Source organism: Petaurus breviceps, unplaced genomic scaffold (assembly GCF_028583685.1).
Source record: "Petaurus breviceps papuanus isolate PSGF00001 unplaced genomic scaffold, PetGlider_PUasm1.0 174, whole genome shotgun sequence".
Taxonomy (NCBI): domain Eukaryota; kingdom Metazoa; phylum Chordata; class Mammalia; order Diprotodontia; family Petauridae; genus Petaurus; species Petaurus breviceps.
Genome location: NW_027185761.1, coordinates 19,108,331 through 19,131,041, shown reverse-complemented (window position 1 = coordinate 19,131,041; position 22,711 = coordinate 19,108,331). Strand labels below are relative to the sequence as shown.

General features: G+C 39.9%; 2 protein-coding genes across 2 annotated transcripts in view; both read right to left on the bottom strand.

Annotated features, from left to right (window-relative positions):
* TMEM43 (transmembrane protein 43) overlaps window positions 1–22,711 on the bottom strand; it is a 350,998-nt gene that overhangs the window by 77,333 nt on the left and 250,954 nt on the right. The gene's annotated exons all lie outside the window — the stretch shown is intronic.
* LOC138158013 (netrin-4-like) overlaps window positions 1–22,711 on the bottom strand; it is a 61,245-nt gene that overhangs the window by 37,116 nt on the left and 1,418 nt on the right. The window contains exon 2 of the mRNA XM_069083856.1: window positions 6,472–7,007. Coding sequence (XP_068939957.1) covers window positions 6,472–7,007 — 536 coding nt within the window. The remainder of the gene's footprint in view (window positions 1–6,471; window positions 7,008–22,711) is intronic.

The window sequence follows — 22,711 nt, the reverse complement described above, 5'->3', positions numbered from 1 at the left end:
CCAATGCCTGAAATTCCTTCAAGAAGGACAAAGTCTTCCATGACACCGTTACAGGTAAGGCTGAAAATAACTCTCCCAGAGGTGTTTGCGACATATCTATCTAAATGAAGAGAAGAAAATCCTGCACTAAAATTCAGGAACCCAATATAATGACAAGGCCACTAGCTCTGGCACCAGAACACACTTAACTCAATTCACCAAACGTTTCTTCTGTACCTACCATTGGCCAAGAGCTGGGGGTACAAATGCTCATTTTCCAGCTGTGTGTGGGAAGGACTGGAGAGGGGAAAGCCTGGCTTCTGGAACACCAATTAAGAGTCTATTGCAATAGTGCAGACGAGAGATAATGAGGGCCTGAATGGGGGTGAGGAGGCAAGCCAAGAAAGATATTGTGAGATAGAATCACCAGAGGCAACCCACTTGGCTGTGTGGCCTCAAACAAGTGATTCCATCTCTCTGAGGCTCAATGTCTTCATCCATTAAAATGAAGGGATTAAATAAGCCCAGTGATTGCTAAGGCCTTTTGCCGGCTCCTGGGAATGTCAGACCTGGCTTCTTCTCTCCCTCCCAGGGGGACCCTGGGTCTTATTTTCCCTTTTTTATGCCTTAGATTCCTTTTGTATTTGAATTATATTCCTTTTGAAGCCTACTGGGCCCAATGTAAGGTGCCTTTGGATTTTGATAGGTTAGGATTCTATCTCTTATCTTCAGGTTAAATGGTAAATTATCACCAAGAGAAAAAATATAAGAGGAAGAAAATTATGGGAGGGAGAAAATGAAAAGGAAAAAGGTCATTCGGAACCTGAGGGGAGAGAGGGAAAAGGATGATGAGGGATTGGGGGAGGGAAGGAAAGAATGAATGAATTAATGAATGAATTTTTTTTAAAAAGCATTTATTAAGCATTTATGTGCCAAGCATTTAGTCAGAGAAGATCCAGAGAAAGGAGGCTGGGAACATAAAAATCGAATTTTGCCAATCTACAGTCCTTTGCCCCAGACAGAGGAATGCTTCTTTTCTCCCCTCGGAACAGCTATGAACTTCCCCCCACCCCTTCCAGCCAGGCTCCCAGAGGAAAAAGAGCCCTTTGCCTCCCTGGGAGCCTCTGGCCGGGGCTCTGAGTCATGACCAGAGTGGGGTGTTCTATTTTTGTCTCCATGAGATCAGCCCCCAGTCTTGCTTTCTGCTTGGGCTCTATTGCTCAGCGGGGCCCTTTATACCAAGGGCGGGCCAGAGGGTGGGCTGACATACCATGCAGGCTCTCTGTCAGCAAGCCAGCCCACTCAGCAACATTTGTTCTCGAGGCTTAATTCCTCTTTAGAGAATCTTAGAGCTGGAAGCGACCTTGGAATCATTTCATCCAGCTCCCTCCCTTTGCAGAGGAGGAAACTGAGACCCCGAAAGAGGTCTCAGGGTAACACAGTGCATTATGGGTAGGGAGGTGATGACAGCCCAGGTCTCCCACCTTCCAAGCCCCTGTTCAGAGGGACCTAAGAGATGAGCTGGGCTGGTCCAACACATTCATTTCCCAGGTGCAGAAACAGAGGCCCAGAGGGGGCAAGTGAGTTGCCTCAAATCACACAGGTTGTAAGAGAGAAAAAATGGAATCCAGGCCCCTTTCCATCACTGCCCCTCATGTGTTCACTTCATTTACAGAGTTGCTTATTCCTTTGTTGGCTGGCTTTAGCCATGACTTATCAAGGTCTAGGATAGCTAATCAGGAGTCAGGAGAACCTGAGTTCAAATCTGATCTCAGACACTTACTGTGACCCTGGGCAAGTCACGTAACCCTGTTTGCCTCAGTTTCCTCATCTGTAAAATGAGCTGGAGAAGAAAATAGCAAACCGCTCCAGTATCTGTGTCTTAAATGGGGTCACAAAGAGTTGGACATAAGCAACAACAACAATAAAATTCCCCATAGGAAGCTGCATATTTTATCTGCGTGTAGGAGGGTGGCCTTGTGCAAATTCTTTTGGCAGCTGGTAGCATAGTGGACAGAGTGCTGGACTTGGAATCAGAAAGATGTGAGCTCAAAGCCATCCTCAGAGACTTGCTGGCTGGGTAAGTTACTTAACTCCTCTTTTGGGGCAGTGGGTAGAGTACTAGCCCTGGAGGTGGGAAGACTTGAGTCCAAATCTGGACTCAGACACTTACTGTGACCCTGGGTAAGTCACTTAACTTGTAAAGTGATCTGGAGAAGGAAATGGCAAATCACTCCAGTATCTTTGCCAAAGGGGGTCCCAGAGAGTTGGACACGGCTAAAAAAAGACTGAACAGCAACATCACAGTCCAGTCCTATCCTTTCAAACTTGGTTCTGAGCCTGAATCTTAGAAAGGACATGATCCTCGGTTTGGAGCTGGAAGGGAGGTCAGAAGTCAGTCAGGTCAATGCCCCTCGCTTTCCAGGTGAGGGACCTGAGGCTGAAGGGAGGTTAGGTGGCCCGTCCACGACTTGCCAGGGATATCACAAACAAGATTTCTGTCCGTCTGAGGGCTGCAGTAGCGGCTCTCTGAGGTCTCTTACAACCTGACAGTTGGCGGTCCCGTCGTTCCTATGGGTTCTGGCTCATGAGACTGAGACGTGACATATTTGGCCGATCTGCCATTGATTTCATAGATTCCCTTCCTCTCTACCTCTGCATTTTTTTTTAAAGTGGACAGGCAAGTTTAAAAACTTGCTGCATAGAAAATATTTTGTCCATTCCTTTGTGCTCTGTGAGGGCCCAGAGGAGAGGGGGAGGGGGTGTCGGCTGATGCCCCAGAGATCATTCTATTGTGGGTCTGGCTCCATCAAATCCCAGTCAGACTGCCTGATGCAGCCACAAGCCCTCACCTGATCAAGCAGCCCAGCCCATGAGGGCCTTCGTCCCGAGCCCCCGTGGATTGTGGTGGCTCATCCTTTCCCTCACTATGAACTGAGCAGTCACGTACCCTCTCCAAACCACTGAGGGCCTTGACATTCCCCAGGCCAAGGGAGCCATGAGCTAACAGCCCCAGCTGCAGAGGCCAGCTGTCCACATTCCACCAGCCCACACAGCCGTAAGCCGACGTCTGGCGGGTCCAGGTTCCAGCATCCCCTGCCCAAGCAGAGCCGCGAGGCAGGTCCCTCAGTCCATTGCCTGCATTCCCCTGGGCATCAGAGCTGCCCTACTGCCAATGTGGGCAAGGCCTTCTGATTCTGGTTCACAGAAAATGGGAGATGTGGGAGTGGGAGGGGGAGAAAGGGTGGCTTGTCCCTGGGCTTACGTGTGTTGTCTCAGGCAACTGGCCCCACCTGGGATTATTCCAAGTATCTGATCCCTTGTGATGGCTCTGGGTGTCAGAATGCACTTAACAAGAACTGAGGCGGATGTTCCACCCCTGGATTCCCCATTTCTACCAAGTGCTTCCCATATGGAGGACCCAGACCAGTTTTGGGGGAATTGATTCCTTCCCTCCTCCTCCTCCTCCCAACTAGATAAAGCCTATGAGTGGATGCAGGAAATTGCTGCAGTGTTCAAGCTTCCTTGATGCTGGCAAACACTTCCACTCTCTTGCTTGCTACTGGCTCGTCCCATTCCACCCCTCCCCCCACTCTTCTGGCCCCTCTCCGTCCTTGCCCCTGACACCTTTCCACAGCACCTTTTGGACTCCACAATTCTGTGTTCCTCTACTTTGAATGGCAGCTGCAGTGGTTAGAGCACTGGGCCTCAGGTCAGGAAGATCTGGATTCAAATCCAGAGCCTGGGCAAGCTACTTAGTCCCTGTTTGCCTCTGTTTCCTCATCTGTAAAATGGGGACACACGGGAAAAGGAAAAGGTAACCACTTAAGTTTCTTTGCCAAGAAAAACCTATGGACAAAGTCCATTGGGTCACATAGAGTTGGACATGTTGAACAACTGAACAACCACAAAATGGTAGAGTAGATTCAAATCCCAGCTCTGACAAGTGTGCATGACCCTAATAGCCAGCATTTATATGGCACCTTAAAGTCTGCAAAGCACTTTACAAACATTACATCCTAACAACAACCCTGAGAGATCAGTGTCATTATTTTCCTCATTTTACAGATGAGGACACTGAGGCAAACAGAGCTTAAGTGACTTGCCCAGGGTCACACAGCCAATGAGTGTCTGATTTCAGCTTTGAATTTAGGTCTTCCTGACTTCAGGTCTGTGGTCAATCCATTGTACTACCTACAGGTCTGTAGGTAGTTTTTGGGAAAAGTAAGTGAAATATTGTGAAGGTGGAAGAGAACTGGGTTAGAAGAGAGAAATGCTTTAAGGAGAGCGGAGTTTTGAATCTTGGAAAGGAAATGGGTTATTCGCCATATTAGCTTTAGAGTCTAGAACAAGCTAAAGGGAAGTAAGGGTAACAAACAAGATGAATGTAAATCCCGTAAGAATAAAATGAGAGACTCTAGAATATAAAAAGAGCCCAGGCTGGCAACGAACACTATTGGCCACAAGTAGTTTTTAGTTTTCAGCTCCCCAGAGAAAAGAGGCAAATGGCCAAAGGATGATGGAGGAAAGGCCAAACAACTCAACTCATTTTGCTTCCATTTGCTTTGCCAAAGAGAATGGTCTTCAGGAAAGAAAGAACAAGGCAAGAAATGGTTAATAGGTGAGTCTGAGGAGTGACAGTGAGAGAGCCCTTGGCCACCCTTGGTGAGTCCATCACCAGGGCTACAATGAAGGGTAGCAGAAGATTTGCTGGTTATGACTGTAAGAGAGTAAATGTTGTCTCAATTCCCCAAAAAAGGGGAGAGCAGAACCTGCAGACGATTAGGGTGGTGAGCTTAACACTGATTCCTGGAACCAGAATCAGAGGATCTAGACTGAGTTGGTAGCATGGCAGCTCTGATGACCAGGGGAATGTGAGCAATAGCCTGGGGGACTTGCCTCATAGCTCTGCTTGGGCAGGGGTTCCAGCACACAGAACAGTCAGTCATCAGATTCCTGGAAAAAGTCTAAAATATGTCAGTTAAAAGAGATGGTTCCCCTTCCCCACCAAATGATCATTCAGAGTCACTGAGAAGAAGCCATGCCAGACTAACCTCACCTCCTCGGGGGGTCAGGATTACTAGACCTGTAGCTTACTAAAATACTGTAGATACAGCTCTAGATTGTGGCGAATCATCTGACGATGACTCTTGTACTACCCTTGTGGATAAAGTAGAGACCCATAAGTCAGACTTGTGGTGTCAAACTCAAGTAGAAATCAAGGCTACTAAACCATGCATGAGATTGCTATGAGTCACATGTTGACTTAGAAAACCACATATGAACATTATCTATGTTCACTGTATTTTCATTTTGTTAAATATTTCCTAATTACAATTTAATCTGACTTAGGCTTCCTCAGCACTCAAGACTGTTCCGGGCTGCCTGACACCTTTGGTCTAAATAGCACTGTCAGGTGGATTTAGAACTGGCTGAATGACTAGAAGAGTAGTCATTAATATCTACATCTCCTTGGAGGGTAGTCTGTAGTGGAGTGCCCCAGGGATCTGTTCATGTTAACATTTTTATCAATGATTTAAAGGCATAAGCATTTTTAAATTTATAAGGATAGAATGTAAGAATTGATTGGTAACTCCTTAACAATAAGTAGTCTTAGAGAGTTGCCTATAGCAGCAAGAGGGGAAGTGACTTTCCCAGGGTCAGCTAATATGTCTTAGTGAGAGAACTTGAACACATGTCTTCCTGTCTTTGAGGCCAGTTCTCCATCCATGATTCCACACTTTCCTGACAACACGAAATTTAATAAGAATACATGTAAGGGCCCTACAGTCATGTTTGAAACATCAGTTTCAGAAATACATGAGGAAGGGGAGGAAGAAGAAGAAGAAGAAGAAGAAGAAGAAGAAGAAGAAGAAGAAGAAGAAGAAGAAGAAGAAGAAGAAGAAGAAGAAGAAGAAGAAGAAGAAGAAGAAAAAGAACATCACAATGACAATCATGATCTTTATATGCCCACCCTAGCACAATGCCTCACACAAAGCCAGACTGAACAGATGTTCATTAAACTAAATTCAGTCCTGGGGTGAGGCCTTAGAGGTATCATGCAGCCCTTTGTTGAGTTGAACATGGACCTGGATTTACAAGTCTTTGTGGAGAGAGACAAAGATTTGAGTGCAACAATGAAATTCTAGGAACTTAAAACCAACGTGCTAATTGAATTTGTGAACCTGGGTACAGCCACTTGGTGGAACAGAAGTGCAAAGGACAGGAAGCCAGCCCAGTGGGGGCAGAGGTGATGGAGGAAATGTTTAGGAAGAAATTGGGCTTAATAGGATGGGTTTAGAGATGAGTTTTGGGTGTAGTGGGGAGGGATTCCTATTGGAGGTGGGGAGTTAGTAGTGAGCATGGCCTGTGCAAGAAACCCCGAGAACAACAGACTTACTAGAGGTAGAGGGTTTATATTGAAGATGAGAGGTAGACTGGGGACAGATTATAGAAGGCTTTGAGTGCCAAACTAATGAATGGAATACTTACCTCACCTCTGGTACAAGGAACGGCATCCGAATACCTAGATGTACAAAGGGAACCTTCTTCAATGAGGTCATCTTGGAGCCCAAAGGTGGCTGTACAGTTAGTGGCAAAATATTTATAGGGCCTCCAGGTATGTCCACCATCCTGGGAACGTTCCAGGATCATGGCGGCCGGTCGGGGAGACTTGAAGACCACAATGACATGAGTCAGGTAGAATTCTGTCTCAAAGTCCAGACGAATCTCTTCTCGTGAGATACCCGCAGCTGACTGCCACCAGGTGTTGGGAGAGGTAAAGACGTCATCTGTCATGGAGGATGGTGGGTGGGAATTGTTGGGTTGCTGGGCATTGCACTTGGTGCACTGAAGATGACCGCAGTTCAAGGCGCTGGAAGGGAGGGGAGGCTGGTCCACATAGGAGCAGGAGAGTTCTGTACCACTCTCCCCACAGGTGGTGAACGTGATAGGGGTCCTGCCTGTGGCAAGGTTCCCTACAGGTGGGTTGCAGGCACGGTGGTCACAGTGAAAGGTATGGAATTTCCCTGGATGTGCAACACAAACATTACCCCCCCCAAAAAAAAAAGAGGTCAGATTTAGAGGTGTCAGCTCACTTTTTCCCTGCCCCTCCCCTTCACAGTCATAAATATTTTTCCATCTTTTTTTTTTTTAAAGCAATCAGGGTTAAGTAACTTGCTCAAGGTTACACGGCCAGGTGTTTCTGGGTGGGTGCTAAGTGTCTGAGCCCGGGATTCGATCTCCAGGTCTTCTCAGCACTGGAGCCGAGAAGGCTGAGTCACTCGCTGAGCCACCTGGCCGGCCCTAATATTTTTCCATCTTATTATCCCCAGTTAAAGAGCACAAATTTGTGTTCTAAAGTTCTTTCTAGTTCTTGCGTAAGATAGAATAATAAATTATAAGACAGAATGATAGAGATAGAAGTAACCATTAGAAATTAGAATTAGAAATCATCTAACCAACTTCTGAATATTGCAGAGAAGAAAACCAAGGCCCAGGAAAAGAAGAGACTTGGTCAGGGTCATATAGGTAATAATCAGCAGAAGAGCAAAGCTGTACTTAGCACCTGTATCTTCTCCTTCCTGGTTCAGGGCCTACACTAGGCCCCATTCTCTGAGATCCCCAAATGGTCTCTACTATTCATGAACTTACAACTCCTCTGGGCCTGCCTTATGTACAGGCAGAGTAGACAACTGCCTGCCCACCTCCATGAGGTGGTTTCTCCATTGTTGAGGAAGGCCTTTCTGCCTGTAGGTTGAGATTTGACCTTCCTTCTTCAGAAGACAGAGTTCTCCTTAAGAGAAGAGACTGACAGTACAAAGCCCCTTGGGAGAGGCAGCCCAGGGACCTACATTCACACAGAGGGGTAGAAGGTAGAGGGCAGAGAATTTACTAAAGTTAAATTTGGATGGGAGCCTAAAAATGGAATGGGAGGAGGAAAGGATTCATAAAGTCAGATTCAAATTGACTTTGCCAATCTCCCAGTTTCACTAAGTCTCCTGTGTCAAGTCCAAATACCTCTGACTGCCATCCAATATCTTGCATAATCTTACTCTTCCAATCTCATCTCCTGCTTTTCTTTAGTCAAGCAAGTTATTCTTATTATTTCAACCCCTCCTCTCCCCAGTCCCTGTTTCCCCTTCTGTGCCTTTATTCAGTGTTCCCCATGTCTGGAACACCCTTCCCCCTTCTCTCTGTGTCCCCAAAAGCCAGTTCAAGTTCCATTCCACAAAATCCCAGAGGTGTCTTGGTTGGACATCTAGTCCTACAACCCTAAACAAGAATTTAATCAAATTTGGGGTGGCTAGGTGGCACAGTGAATACAGCACCAGCCCTGGAGTAAGGAGGACCTGAGTTCAAATCCAGCTTCAGACACTTGACATAATTACTAGCTGTATGATTTTGGGCAAGTTGCTTAACCCCAATTGCCCCCCAAAAAGCAAAAAAAAGAATTTAATCAAATTCTGCCCAACTAATATATTTACTAATACAAGATGACATCCATGACACGCCACAACTTAGAGAATACTTCCCTCACAATAGCCCTCTAAGGTAGAGAGTATAATTTTACACTTTTACTGTTTTACAAAGAGATTAACTGGTTTGCCCAGGATTCCACAGATAATAAGTGTCAGAGCTGGGACCTGAACCCAGGTCTTTTGACTCCAAATCACTCATTCATCCAAAAAGCATTTCTTAAACATCACCAACAAGTGGTCCTCCAGTCTTTGCTTAAAGACCTCCAGCGAGGAACCTGGTATCTCCCAGGGCAGCCCCTTCCAATCTAGGACACCTCTAAACACTAAGAACATTTCTTCCATTGAACCAAAATCTGTCTTTCTTCAAATTCTACCCAACTGTTTCTAGTCCTACCTTCTGGGACCAAATGGAACAAACCTAACCTACCCTTCGGCTACTAGAAAGCAGCTACCACATCTATCTTCCTGAATCTTATCTCTTTTAATTAAAATTGTTTTTTAAAAAGATTTATCGATGTGTTTTGTTTTACATTACAAATATTTATAGATTACTCCCACTTTGTGATAGGTTTTCTGTTACTAAGCACAAGTAATAATACAATGATCTCATCTAAAAGTGAATGCTCCCCACAATCAAATGCAGAAAGGCAGAAATATTAAATGTATCCTTTTTAGATCACAATGAAATAAAAATTATTTGTAATAAAGGTCCATAGAAAGATAGATCAAAAACTAATTAGAAACTAAATAATCTAATCCTAAAGAATGAGTGGGTCAAACCATAGAAACAATCAATAATATCATCAAAGATAATGACAATAATGAGACAATATGCTGAAATTTATGGGAAGGAGCCAAAGCAGTTCTTAGGAGAAAATTTATATCTCTAAATGCTTATATAAATAAAATAGAGAAAGAGCAGATCAATGAATCTGGCATGCAATTGAAAAACCTAGAAAAAGAACAAATTAAAAATCCCCAATTAAACACCAAATTAGAAATTCTGAAAATCAACAGAGAGATTAGTAAAATTGAAAGTAAGAAAACTATTGAACTAATAAATAAAACTAAGATCTGACTTTATGAAAAAATAATAGAATAGATAAATCCTTGGTTAATTTTTTTTTTAAAAAGAAGAAAACAAATTACCAGAATATCAAAAATAAAAAGGATGAATTCACCACCAATGAAGAAGAAAGTAAAGCAATAATTAGGAGCTATTTTGTCCAGCTATATGCCAATAAATCTGACAGTCTAAGTGAAATAGATAAATATTTACAAAAATATAAATTGCCCATATTAACAGAAGAAGAAATAAAATACTTAATCATTTTAGATAAAGAAATTGAATAAGTCATCAATGGACTCCCTAAGAAAAACTCTCTGGTGCCAGATGGAATCACAAGTGAATTCTACCAAACATTTAAAGAACAATTAATTTCAATACTATATAAACTATTTGGAAAAAAATAGATGAATGAGTCTTACAAAATTTATTTTATGACACAAATATGGTGCTGATACTTAAACCAGGAAGAACCAAAACAGATAAAGAAAATTATAGACCAATTTCCCTAATGAATTTTGATGCAAAAAAATTAAGTAAAGTATTAGCAAAGATATTGCAGCAATTAACACCAGAATAATATACTATGACAAGGATTTATTCCAGGAATGCAGGGCTGGTTTAATATTAGGAAAACTATTAGCATAATTGACCTTTTAAAGAACAAAAATGAAAGAAATCATATGACTATCTCAGTAGATGTAGAAAAACTTTTGACAATACAGCACCCTTTCCTATTAAAAGCACTAAAGAGCATAGGAGTAAATGGAATTTTCCCTAAAATGATACATAGTATCTATCTAAAATCATTAGCAAGCATTATCTGTAATGGGGATAAGCTAGAAGCCTTCCCAATAAAATTAGGGGTGAAAGAAGAATGGCCACTATCACCACTATTATTCAATATTGTATTAGAAATGTTAGCTTTAGCAATAAGAGATGGAAAAGAAATTGAAGGAATTAGAATAGACAATGAGGAAATAAAACCATCACTCTTTGCAGATGATATGATGATATACTTAGAGAATCAACTAAAAACCTACTTGAGATAACTAACAATTTTAGCAAAGTCAGAGGATATAAAATAAACCCACATGAATTATCAGCATTTCTATATGTTACCAACAAAGCCCAGCACCAAGAGATAGAAAAATTCCATTAAAAAATAACTGTAGACAATATTAAATATTTGGAAATCTACTTGCCAAGACAAACCCAGGAATTATATGTACACAATTACAAAACACTTTTCACACAAATAAAGTCAGATCTTAACAATTAGAAAAATATCAATTGCTCATGGGTAGTAGTCTGAGCTAATATAATAAAAGTGACAATTCTACCTAAATTAATTTGCTTATTTAGTGCCATGCCAAACAAACTACCAAAAATTATTTTATAAAGGCAGAAAAATCACAACAAAATTCAACTGGAAGAACAAAAGGTAAAAAATATCAAGGGAATTGACGGAAAAAATATAAAGGAAGGTGGCCTAGCCACCAGATCTAAAATTATGTTATAAAGCATCAATCATCAAAACTATTTGGTACTGGCTAAGAAATAGAGTGGTGAATCAGCAAAATAGATTAGGTACACATGATAGTAGTAAATGACTATCGTAATCTATGTTTGATAAACTCAAAGACTCCAGCTACTGGTGTAAGAACTCACTATTTGACAAAAACTCCTGGGAAAGCTGGAAAATAGTAGGGCAGAAACTAGGCATAGGTAAACATCTCACACCATATAGTAAGATAAGGTCAAAACAAGTGAATAGTTTAGGTGAACATGGAATAGTTTACCTGTAAGATCTATGGAGAAGGGAAGAATTTATGATCAAACAAGAGACAGAGAACATTATAAATGCAAAATGGGTAATTTTGATTAATTACATTTAAAAGGTTTTGCACAAACAAAACCAATGCAACCAAGATTAGAAGGAAAGCAGAAATATGGGAAACAATTTTTACAGTCAATCTTTCTGACACAAGCCTCATTGCTAAAATAGATAGAAAACTGAGTCAAATTTATAAGAACACAAGGCATTCCCCAGCTGATAAATGGTCAAAGGATATGAACAATTTTCAGATGAAGAAATTAAAACTATCTATAATCCTATGAAAAAATGCTTTAAATCACTGTTGATTAGAGAAATGCTAATTAAAACAACTCCGAGGGACCACTTCACAACTATCAGATTGGCACCCTGGAAGCAGAGCCCTACTTTAAAAAAGACTTAAAAATCAAGTAATAAGTTGGGGATATGAGCAAAAAAAACAGAAAAATTTCTGACCATAGAAAATTACTACAGTGATAAAGAAGATCAAAACACACACACTCAGAAGAAGACAACAAAGTCAAAGCTCCAACATCCAAAACCTCCAAGAAAAATATGAATGTGTCAGGCCATGGAACAGCTCAAAAAGGATTTTGAAAGTCAAGTAAGAGAAATACAGAAAAAATTGGGAAGAGAAATGAGAGTGATGCAAGAAAATTGTGAAAAACAAACCAACAGCTTGTAAAGAAGACCCCCCCAAAAAATACTGAAGAAAATAACACCTTTAAAAACAGACTAGGCCAAATGATAAAAGAGGTTTAAAAAGCCAATGAAGAGAAGAATGCGTTAAAAACATTTTTAAGATCAAATGGAAAGCGAGGCACAAAAATTCACTAATGGAAAAAAAAAAACTCCTGAAGAAGTAGAATTGGTCAAATAGTAAAGGAGATACAAAAGTTCACTGAAGAAAATTCCTTAAAAATTAGAATTGAGCAAATGGAAGCTAATGACTTTATAAGAAATCAAGAAACAATAAAACAAAACCAAAATATTTTTTTTTTTAGAAAAAGAAGACAATGGAAGTATCTCGTTGTAAAAACAACTGACCTGGAAAATAGACCCAGGAGAAATAATTTAAAACTTATTGAACGACCTGAAATCCATGATTAAAATAAGAGCCTAGACATCATCTTTCAAGACATTATCAAAGAAAACTGTTTTCTGTAGATATTATGATACTGTAGAATCAGAAGGCAAAATAGAAATTTAAAGAATTCACTGATCACCTGCTGAGAGAGATCCCAAAATGAAAACTGCCAAGAATACTATAGCCAAATTCCAGACCTCCCAAATCAAGGAGAAAATGTTGCAAACAGCCAAAAAGAAACAATTCAAGTATCATGGAGCAACAGTCAGGATAACAGAAGATTTAGCAGCTTCAACACTAAAGGATTGGAGGGCTTATAATATGGTATTCTGGAAAGCAGAGGAGCTAGGATTACAACCAAGAATCACCTGTCATGAAACTGAGACTAATTCTTCAGGAGAAAAAAAAATGGATATTCAATGAAATAAAGTACTTTCAAGCATTCTTGATGAAAAGACCAGAGCTGAATAGAAAGTTTAATTTTCAAACACAAGACTCAAGAGAAGCATAAAAAGGTAAATAGGAAAAGGAAATCATGAGGGACTTAATAAGGTTAAACTGTTTACATTCCTACATGGGAAGATGATACTTGTAACTCATAAGAACTTTTTCATTATTAGGGCAGACAGAAAGAACATATATAGACAGAGGCTGGAAGTGTGAGTTAAATATGAAGGGATGATATCTAAAAAATAAAATTAAGAGGTTAGAGAGGAATGTATTGGGAGAAAGAGAAAGGGAGCGGTAGAATGGAGTAAATTATCTCACATAAAAAAAGGAAATAAAAAGTTTTTGCAGTGGAGGGGAAGAGGGGAGGTGAAGGAGAGTGACTGAGCCTTACTCTCATCAGAATTGGTTCAAAGATGGAATAACATATACATTCAACTGGATATAGAAACCTGTCTTACCTACAGGAAAATAGGAGGGGAAGGGGATAAGAGAAGGGTGTGTGTGTGGGGGGGGTGATGGAAGGGAGGTCAGATTGGGGGATGGGTAGTCAGAAGCAAAACACTTGAGGAGGGGTAGAGTGAAAGGAGAAAGAGAATAGAATAAATGGTGGGGTGAATAGGATGGAGGGAAATACAGATAGCAAGAGAAACTGTAAAAAATGCTATAATTCACTATTGATTGGAGAAATGCAAGTTAAAACAATTCCGAGGTTCTACCTCATACCTATTAGGTTGGCTAATTGGCTAATAGGACAGAAAAAGAAAATGACAAATGGTGGAAGGGATGTGGTAAAAATGGGGTATTAATGTACTACTAGTGGAGTTGTGAACTGATTCAACCATTCTGGAAGGCAATTTGAAACTATGCCCAAAAAGCTATAAAAACATGCATACCCTTTCACCTATCAATACCACTACTAGGTCTGTATCCCAAAAGAGATAAAAAACAAAAAGGAAAAGAACCCATATGTACAAAAATATTTATAGCAGCTCTTTCTGGTGGCAAAGGTTTGGAGGTTGAGAGGATGCCCATCAACTGGGGAATGGATGAACAAGTTATGGTATGTGATTGTGATGAAATATTATTGTGAAATGGTAAATGATGAGCAGGATGCTCTTGAAAAAGCCTGGAGAGACTTACATGAGCTGATGAAAAGTGAAATGTCCTGTGTACGAAGTAACAGCAATATTGTAAGATGATCAGCTGCGAATGACTTAGCTTTTCTCAGCAATACAATGATCCAAGACAACTCTGATGGACTTAGGATGAAAAATGCTCTCCATCCCCAGAGAACAAACTGATGGTGTCTGAATACAAACTGAAGTATCCTTTTCTTGGCTTTATTTTTCTTGAGGTTTTGTTTTGTTTTTGGTCTGTTTTCTTTCGTAACATGACTGTTATAGACATGTTTTGTATGACTACACATCTATAACCTATATTGAATTGCTTGCCTTCTCAATGGGTGGGGGGTGATGAGGGAGGAAAGGAGAGGATTTGGAACCCAAAGTTTTAAAAATGAATCCTAAAAATTGTTTTTACATGTAAATGGAGAAAAATAAAACATTAAATGAATCACAAAAAATGAAAAAGATTTCATCATTCATAAACACTAATGAGTGCTTTGAGATCCACCACATGAAAAAGTTGCCCAGAAGGTACTTGCTTAGTAGTCCTGTCATGGTTAATAATAATTCCTTGGCATTCTAGGACATGCAGTTGCAGGAAGATCGGCTACAGTTCAGTGACAGAAATAGCTAATTATTGCTTCTTCTTTCTTACCAACTGGCAGAAAGTTCATTGGCTCAAAATCAAAACAACACAAGGGGAGTTCCCAACAGAAATTGTGGAAATATGGAGAAGGAGGAAGCTCTTAAAGGGAGGGTATTGGTGCTAAGAGTAAAAGTGGATTAGAGTCACTCTTAGCCCTGATATAAGGTTCCAGCTAGAAAGGAATTTAGAATGGAGAAATCATCTTTACAACAAAGCCAGTGGACTAATCAGGGGTTTTTAATCTTCCTTGCATCGTGGGCCCCTTGGGCATTCAAGGAAATCCATGGACCCCTTCTCAGAATAATGTCTAAAATGTATAAAATGAAATACAGAGGTTTACAAAAGAACCAAATTGTCAGAATATAAATATTTTTAAACATCAAGTTCATAGACCTCAGGTTGAGCATCCTTGGACCAGCTGATACCTAAAAGGTCCTTTCCAGCTCTAACATCCTGGGAGGAAGCCCAGGACAAAGAATAAACACCGCACTTCGAACAGAGTTCATTTTCAGCTTTTACTACTCACTACTACCCTTGTGACTTTGGGCAAATCCTTTCCCATCCTCCTCATCTGTAAAATGATAGGGTTGGACTAATGTGAACTCCGAGGTATCTTCCAATTCTAAATTTATGATCCCATGATCTGTGATTCTCATCCATAAATCTAAATTCTGCCGTAGCCTGTCCTCTTACAAGACTTCTCTTATTCTTCCAGGGGAATTTAGAACATTGGAAAACCTTCAAAATCTAAAGGTGTGAATGGCTAATGGTAGAATGCCCATCATTGTTGTGGGGAGCATTTTTGGAGTAGCTGAAATAGATTTGAGGCTGTCATGAGATCACAAATTTGGAGCTCCAGGGGACCACAGAGGCCATTGGATCTCACCTCCCTCATTTTATATTTGAAACAGGCACAGAAGGGTCAAGAGAATTGCTTAGAATCATACAGCTAGTAATTGATTGAGGCAGGGTTTGAACTCAGGTTATCCTTACTCAGAGCAGGAAAAAGTCTAGAGAGATCAGGATAATTCTGGGGGTAGGTAGGCAGGCAAGTGAAGCATCTTAGGGTTCTACTAGTCTCTATGTATAAAGAAGAGCAGCCCTTCAAAGAACAAGAACACTGAAGTTCAGAGAGTACATAGAAAATGCAGAAGTTCCCTGCAAATGCTGAGAGGCTCATGAAACTGCTGGGGCCAGGGAGGCCCACAAGACTCATTCATTTCTTCTTCAGAAAGACAGAATTATAGGGCACAACACAGCTCTATAAACCACAGGACCTAGAGTCATAAAGCCTGGGGTTTCCAGATCTGACACCGTGTTGCTGGGTAAATTGCTTCACCTTTCTGAGTCAGGATGCGTTTTCCCCCCATCATCTGAAAAATGCAAAAAGTAATCTTGACCTATCTACCTCACAGAATTGTTGTGAATGATCCAAATTGTGGCCTTCATGAGCCATCGACATGGGAACTCTCAGTATTATTAATCAGTCTGTATTTCTGAAGGCTTAGGGTGCATCCAGTCTTGGTCTGTTTGCTGTAAGAAACTAAAACAAGGAGCTTACAGTCTAATTAGGGAAAGAAGAAAAGAAGTAGCATATTATGAGGTGGTAAAATGGCCATGATAAGACCACTGGGTGAGATGGGGTAAGGCAGGCATCTTTCTGGGCCTTAGCTTCCTTCCTTTCCTGTGTCAAATGAGGGCATTGGGACTCATGACCTCCAAGGTCACTTCCTGCTGCAAGTCTATGTTCTCAAAAGGCCCTTCCTGTTCCTATAGTCTCTTGTCTCCCTTCCCATTCTAGCATTTTATGTTTTCTCTTTCAGAAGTTCCCCCCAACTTTGAGATTCAATGACCTTTGAGATCTCTCAGAACCAATATCCCAAGATCCAAAGAATTCATAAATCCACTTCCTTCAGTATCTTCTCAGGATCCACATTATCCTTCGAGGGAGGCATCTCAAGAGATTCCCTCTGAACCTCTTCCAAGTTCTTTTGGGGCCTGGGTGGTTATGGAGCCAAAACTGGGGATCACTCTCTAAGGTAAGGCTAGTCCAGCTTTTTGAAATGATGAACTTGTACATTTTTTTTAGAAAATTAATAAATTTATTGAACCGTAATCAAACAGTTTTAGTGACATACCTGAGGAAAATGGTAATAAAGCCCAATTTATACCCATATGGGGCCAGTGGTGGTGGCGATACTTAAAACACAATAAGTCATGATCATTAAAAAATTATAGAAATTATGTAAAATAATTATATAATATAAATATTTATTTAATAATATATTATATATGATATTATATGTAACACAAATATATTTTATAATATATAATATAAATTTATTTAATAATATATGCAATATCATATATAATTTAAAAAACCATTAGGGTAGTAAGACTGAAAGGTATAGACAATGCCATAAAATTTGACTTTCCTTTCCATCAGTCATAGCATTTTTGAAGCACCTACCATGTGCTAGGCACTGGGAATACAATAAAAGTAACAGTCCCTATGATTAAGAAGCTTATACTCTACTGAGAGAATACAACCTGTTCACAGATACAGAAATGCAAGATGTAGTTACATATTTAGATGTATGTACATATAAGTGCATACATATGCACATACATATATTGAGCAGACATAAGTACACATACATATATAGCATATGTATATTCAGAGAGAGGAGAGGGTTAGAGAGGAGAGACAGAGAGAAAGAGAGAGACAGAGACACACAGAGAGAGAGACAGAGAGAGAGAGAGACAGAGAGAGAGAGAGAGAGAGACAGAGAGAGAGAGACAGAGAGACAGAGAGACAGAGACAGAGAGAGAGAGAGAGAGAGAACAAGGGCTTGACCTATAATTTCCTTGGTAAAAGGAATACTGAGGTGAGAAAATTCCTTTTTTTACTACTATAGGGAGCACTTTCTCTGCAATTTATGGTCTTATCTTAGGGAGTTAGCTACTGATAATTAACTTATTAACTTGCCCAGGGTCACACAGCCAGAGATAGATAGATAGATAGATAGATAGATAGATAGATAGATAGATAGATAGATAGATAGATAGATAGATAGATAGATAGATAGATAGATAAACAGACAGATAGATATAGATAGACAGACAGATATAGACATACATATACACACATCACATACATACATACATACACACATTACATATACATATATACTCACAGAGGAATTTCAGCAAGATCAGGAACCAGGAAAGACCTTTTGAAGGAGGTGGCATTTGAGATGAACCTTAAAGGGAGCTAGGGATTTGGGAGGTGGATATGAGGAGAAAGAACATTCCAGGAAGAGGGGACAGCTTGTGCAAATTCCAAGAAGGAGGTCATAAGGTTTCACCAGTCTGCCAAAAGGGTCCAGGACACAAAGAAGCTTAAGGACTCTTCTTATAAAGAATTCTATGAACCTCTCTTGACATCAGTTTCATCATCAATTCAATTCAACAAACATTTATTAAGCACTTACTATGTGCTAGGCACTGGAAACAAGAAGACAAAAATAAAAGTCTCTAGCCTATTGAGGGAAATGGTCAATAAATATTTATTAAGCACCTGCTATGTGCCAGGAACTGTGCCAAGTGCTGGGGACCCAAAGAAAGACAAAGGACGACCCTTTACCCTTGAGGAGACCCCAATCTAAGGGGGACAACATGCAAACAACTATGTATAAACAAGCTGTGTACTGGATAGATAGGAGGTGATCAACAGAGGGAAGGTGCTCGTAGTCAGGGTGATTGGGAAATGTTTCCTGTAGAAGGTGAGATTTTAGTTAGCCAGGGAAGCCAGGAGGTGGAGATGAGGACGGGGAGCATTTCAGGCATGAGGTGCAGTCCAAGGGAATGCCTGGAGTCTGGAGATGAAGGGTCTTCTCTGAGTACCAACTAGGAAGCCAATGTCACTGCATGGCAGAATACATGGGAGGGTGTAAAGTGTAAGCAAACTGGAAAGGGGAAGTGGGGTGAAGGGTGGGGCGGGGCAGGATAGAAAAGGCTTTGACCACCAACCGGATTTTATATTTGATCCTGCAGGGGACAGAGAGCCACAGGAGTTTATGGAGTGTGTGTGTCCGTGGGGTGACATAGCATATGAAATACATACAAATTAATTTCAAAGAAGTATTGGAAAAGAAAGGGGTTAGAAGTCAATAGCAGAAAGCATATTATGTAGGATATAAATAACAAAAATAGATAAAAAATGTCATAAGATGATATAATATAACATAATATAGCATGTTAACTATAATATTCATAGCAGCACTTTTGTTGTAGTAAAGAATTACAAAGTAGATGCCATCATAGCAGAATACCTACACATTGGTTTACATCAATGAAGAGGGATTTTATCTTTCTATAAGCCATTACAAGCATAAAGAAATCAGAGAACCATGGTAAGACATCTGAATTGATTCAAAGTGAAATAGTTAGAACCCCATAGATGGCATAGACAATGGCCACAACTGCATAAATCAAAAGAACAATAAAACAAATAATAAAGTCTGTGTTATTATAATGACCAAACCTGGTCCTAGAGAAGAGGGGAGAAAAGCTCTTCTCTCCTTTCAACAGAGAGGTAGAAGACTATACTCAGCTGGCTTACTTGGCATTTTTTAAAATTTTGTTACAAAAGAAGACTTCTCTGGTAGGGCAATGCATGTTATGTAAAAATAAAGGTATTAAAAATATAATATAGTATAATAGTGTATTGTATATAATGTAACACACAATAGATATAACATAGATTATATATTTCCCTATAATATAATTACAAAATATTAAAGTTATTAAATAATAAAATATAAAAGTTCTAAAAATACCTTTTTTTTTTTTGGAGAGGAGAGGGCAGGGCAATTGGGGTCAAATGACTTGCCCAAGGTCACATGGCTAGTAAGTGTTAAGTGTCTGAGGCTGGATTTGAACTCAGGTCCTCCTGACTCCACTTCACCACCTAGCCACCCCAAAATACCCTTTTTTAATAAGGGTATTGGACTAGATGACCTCTGAAATTCCTTCTAGCTTTAATTTTAGGATCATATAACTAAAGGTTCTCTATCATCCCATCTAGTTCTGCCAAGATTCTATCTAAAACCAATCACCCCTTGCAAAATACCCCATTGGAGTTCTACCAATCTTCCAGGGAAATCCAGGTTTTCACTGTAAAACTCAGTGTAAAAACCACTTCTCTTTAAATAGTATATGTCTTCATAATCAATGCCAGACTCATGTTATGCTATAATGATGTAACTCAGGACTCCTGTTCCTTTTAGAAACTAAGCTGTGGACTGAGAGTCATCTTCTCACTAAGATTCCCATAACATTTTCTACCCTACCCAGGCATAGCCGGGAAGCATCCATCTTTACTTAGTAATGATTTCCATTATTACTAAGACCAGTTCTTGGCCCTGGAGGGCAGTGGGTGGAAGAGGAAGAGGGGACAGATTTCCGGGTGGAAGTGAGGAAGAATTTCTCAATAATGAGATCTGTCCCAAGACAGAATGGTTGTCTTAGGAGGCAGTAGATTCTCTATCACCGGAAGTTTTCAAGTAGATGCTTATTGGCAAAATTGTAGTGGGGATTTTTGGTTAGGTATGGCCCATTGAGTTCATCCATACCAACAACTGGACCAAGAATCTGGTGACCTGGGTCTTCTCCCTAATTACTATCTGCACCTTATTTGCCTTTGGACAAGATTATCTCTCTTACTGTCTCAGGTTCAGAGTGGTTCCAACTTGGAGATGCTAATAATTTCTGTTCCCCAACCCTGCACTTCCTTCCTCAATTTATCCTTATTGCTAAAAATAATGATAAATGCCAACATTAACAATAATTACTAACATTTATGAAACATTTAAAGTGCTCACACAGCACTTTACAAATGTGATCTCATTTGATTCTTACAGCAACCCTAGAAGACAAGTGCTATTATGATCCCCATTTTACAGATGACAAAACTCAGGCAGGCAGCAGTTAAATGACTTGCCCAGAAGCGCACGGTTATTAAGTGTCTGAGGCAAGATTTGAACTCAGATCTTTCTGACTCCAAGTCTAGCACTATCTCCCATACCAGCTAGCTCCAGTCTACTGATTTCTGAATGACTTTTCAATTGGTTAAGTATATCTGGAATCTTATCCAGGGTAGCTATCAGGCCAGACCAAATTTCTAAGCACACTACAGCCAAAGGGGTGCTGGACTTGCCAGTCTCTGACACTAGCATCATAACCATCCCAGTCCAAACAAAAGTAGTCTTTTTGAAGATAGAAAATATTCCCCTGTTGTCACAAAGATTTGCCATGCCTCAGTCAAGTACCTAATACCTACAACCAATTTTCCTCCTTTGCTCCTGGCATTCACTACTCTGTCATGCCATTTTCTCAAAGTCACTATAATTAAAATAATTTTGCAGCTTATGTCTCTATCTATGGCGTGTGGGGTGGGGAGGAGAGTGGTGGTGAACCTGAGACCATAGAAGGAGAGCTAATTTTGCCCAAAGATAAACAAAATACAGACAGGAGTTAGGGAGAGAGCCTAGGTCACTAGGGCCCCACCATCAGGGTCCTGCCTTTGACTCCTGAATTATGAATTTTGTTTCACTTATTATATCTTCACTTTTTATTTTTCGTGGTTTTCCCCTTTTTATTCTGATCCTTCTTTTACAACATGATTAGTGTGTAAATATGATTAATATGATTGTACATGTATAACTTGTATCAGATCGCTTGCTGTCTTGGGGAAGGGAGAGGAGAAGGAGGGGGGAGAAAAAATTTGGAACTCAATCTTATAAAGGTGAATGTTGAAAACTATCTCTACAGGTAATTGGAAAAAATAAAATACTATTAATTGGGGCAGGGGAAGGGGGAGAGTTTTGCTTCCAATAATAAATGTAAGCTATGCCTGAGCATTTCTTGCATCTTATCAGTTATGTAAATTATCTTATATATGTTATAATTATCATCAGTTAAGTATTATATGTAAGCATACGGTCTCTGTAGTTTTATAATTTTCAAAACACTTTTACACTCAGAATTTAATTTTATTCTCACAACAATACTGTAAAGGAGGCTGGAAAGTTCTCTCCATCTTACAGGTAAGGAAATTCAGGTTGAGAGAGTAGTTGTATTGGCTACATGAAGCTTTCTCTCCGTCTCTCTATTTCAGTCTCTCTGTCTCTGTGTCTGTCTCTTTCTGTCTCTTTACTATAATTTCATGTATTCCAATGAGAGGCACACAGAAAAAGATGAATTTTTTTTCTGTATCCTCCTAAATTTCCCCAGTACATAGTGTGTTATTTTGTTATTCTCCTAAACAATTGCACTTACCTCTGTGGATTATTTCCAGTTCATCCTGTATCTAGCTTGTTGATGCATAGTTATTTGCATATTGTGTCCCCTGTTAGCTTATGAGCTCCTCAAGAGCAAAAACTGTCTTTTACCTTTCTTCATACCCCTAGGACTCAGTACAGTGCTTGGCACACACGTAAGTATATAATAAATGCTTATTGACTGACTAAAATATTAATAAAGTATTAGAGGTTGAAAGGATAATCAAGTCCATCTGGAATATTTAGTGATTTTTATCTCTAAAGAAATATTTCCCACTCCCTAAGCCCAGCTAACCAGTCCATTCTATAGTAGATGAAGTGGTATTAACACTGGGCTTTGAGTCAAGACACCTGGGTTCCATTCTTGATTCTGAAACCTCTGATAAATAGCTTAACCCCTATTTCCCCTTCAGGAAAACAAGAGTTCAGACTAGATTAGAGACTTTTAAACTGGAGTCCATGAATTTACTTTTTAAAAATATTTTTATGTTTGAAATACAATGTACTTCAATAGAATTCGTTTCCTTTGTAATAACACGCATTTTATTTGATGGATTTAAAAACCTGATTCTGAGTAAAGGTCCACAGGCTTCATTAGACTACCAGAGGGGTCCAGAACACACAAAATTTAAGAACCTCTGGTCGAGGTGATCTCTGACTGATGGTCTATTGTCTGATAATCTATGTTCTGATATTGTG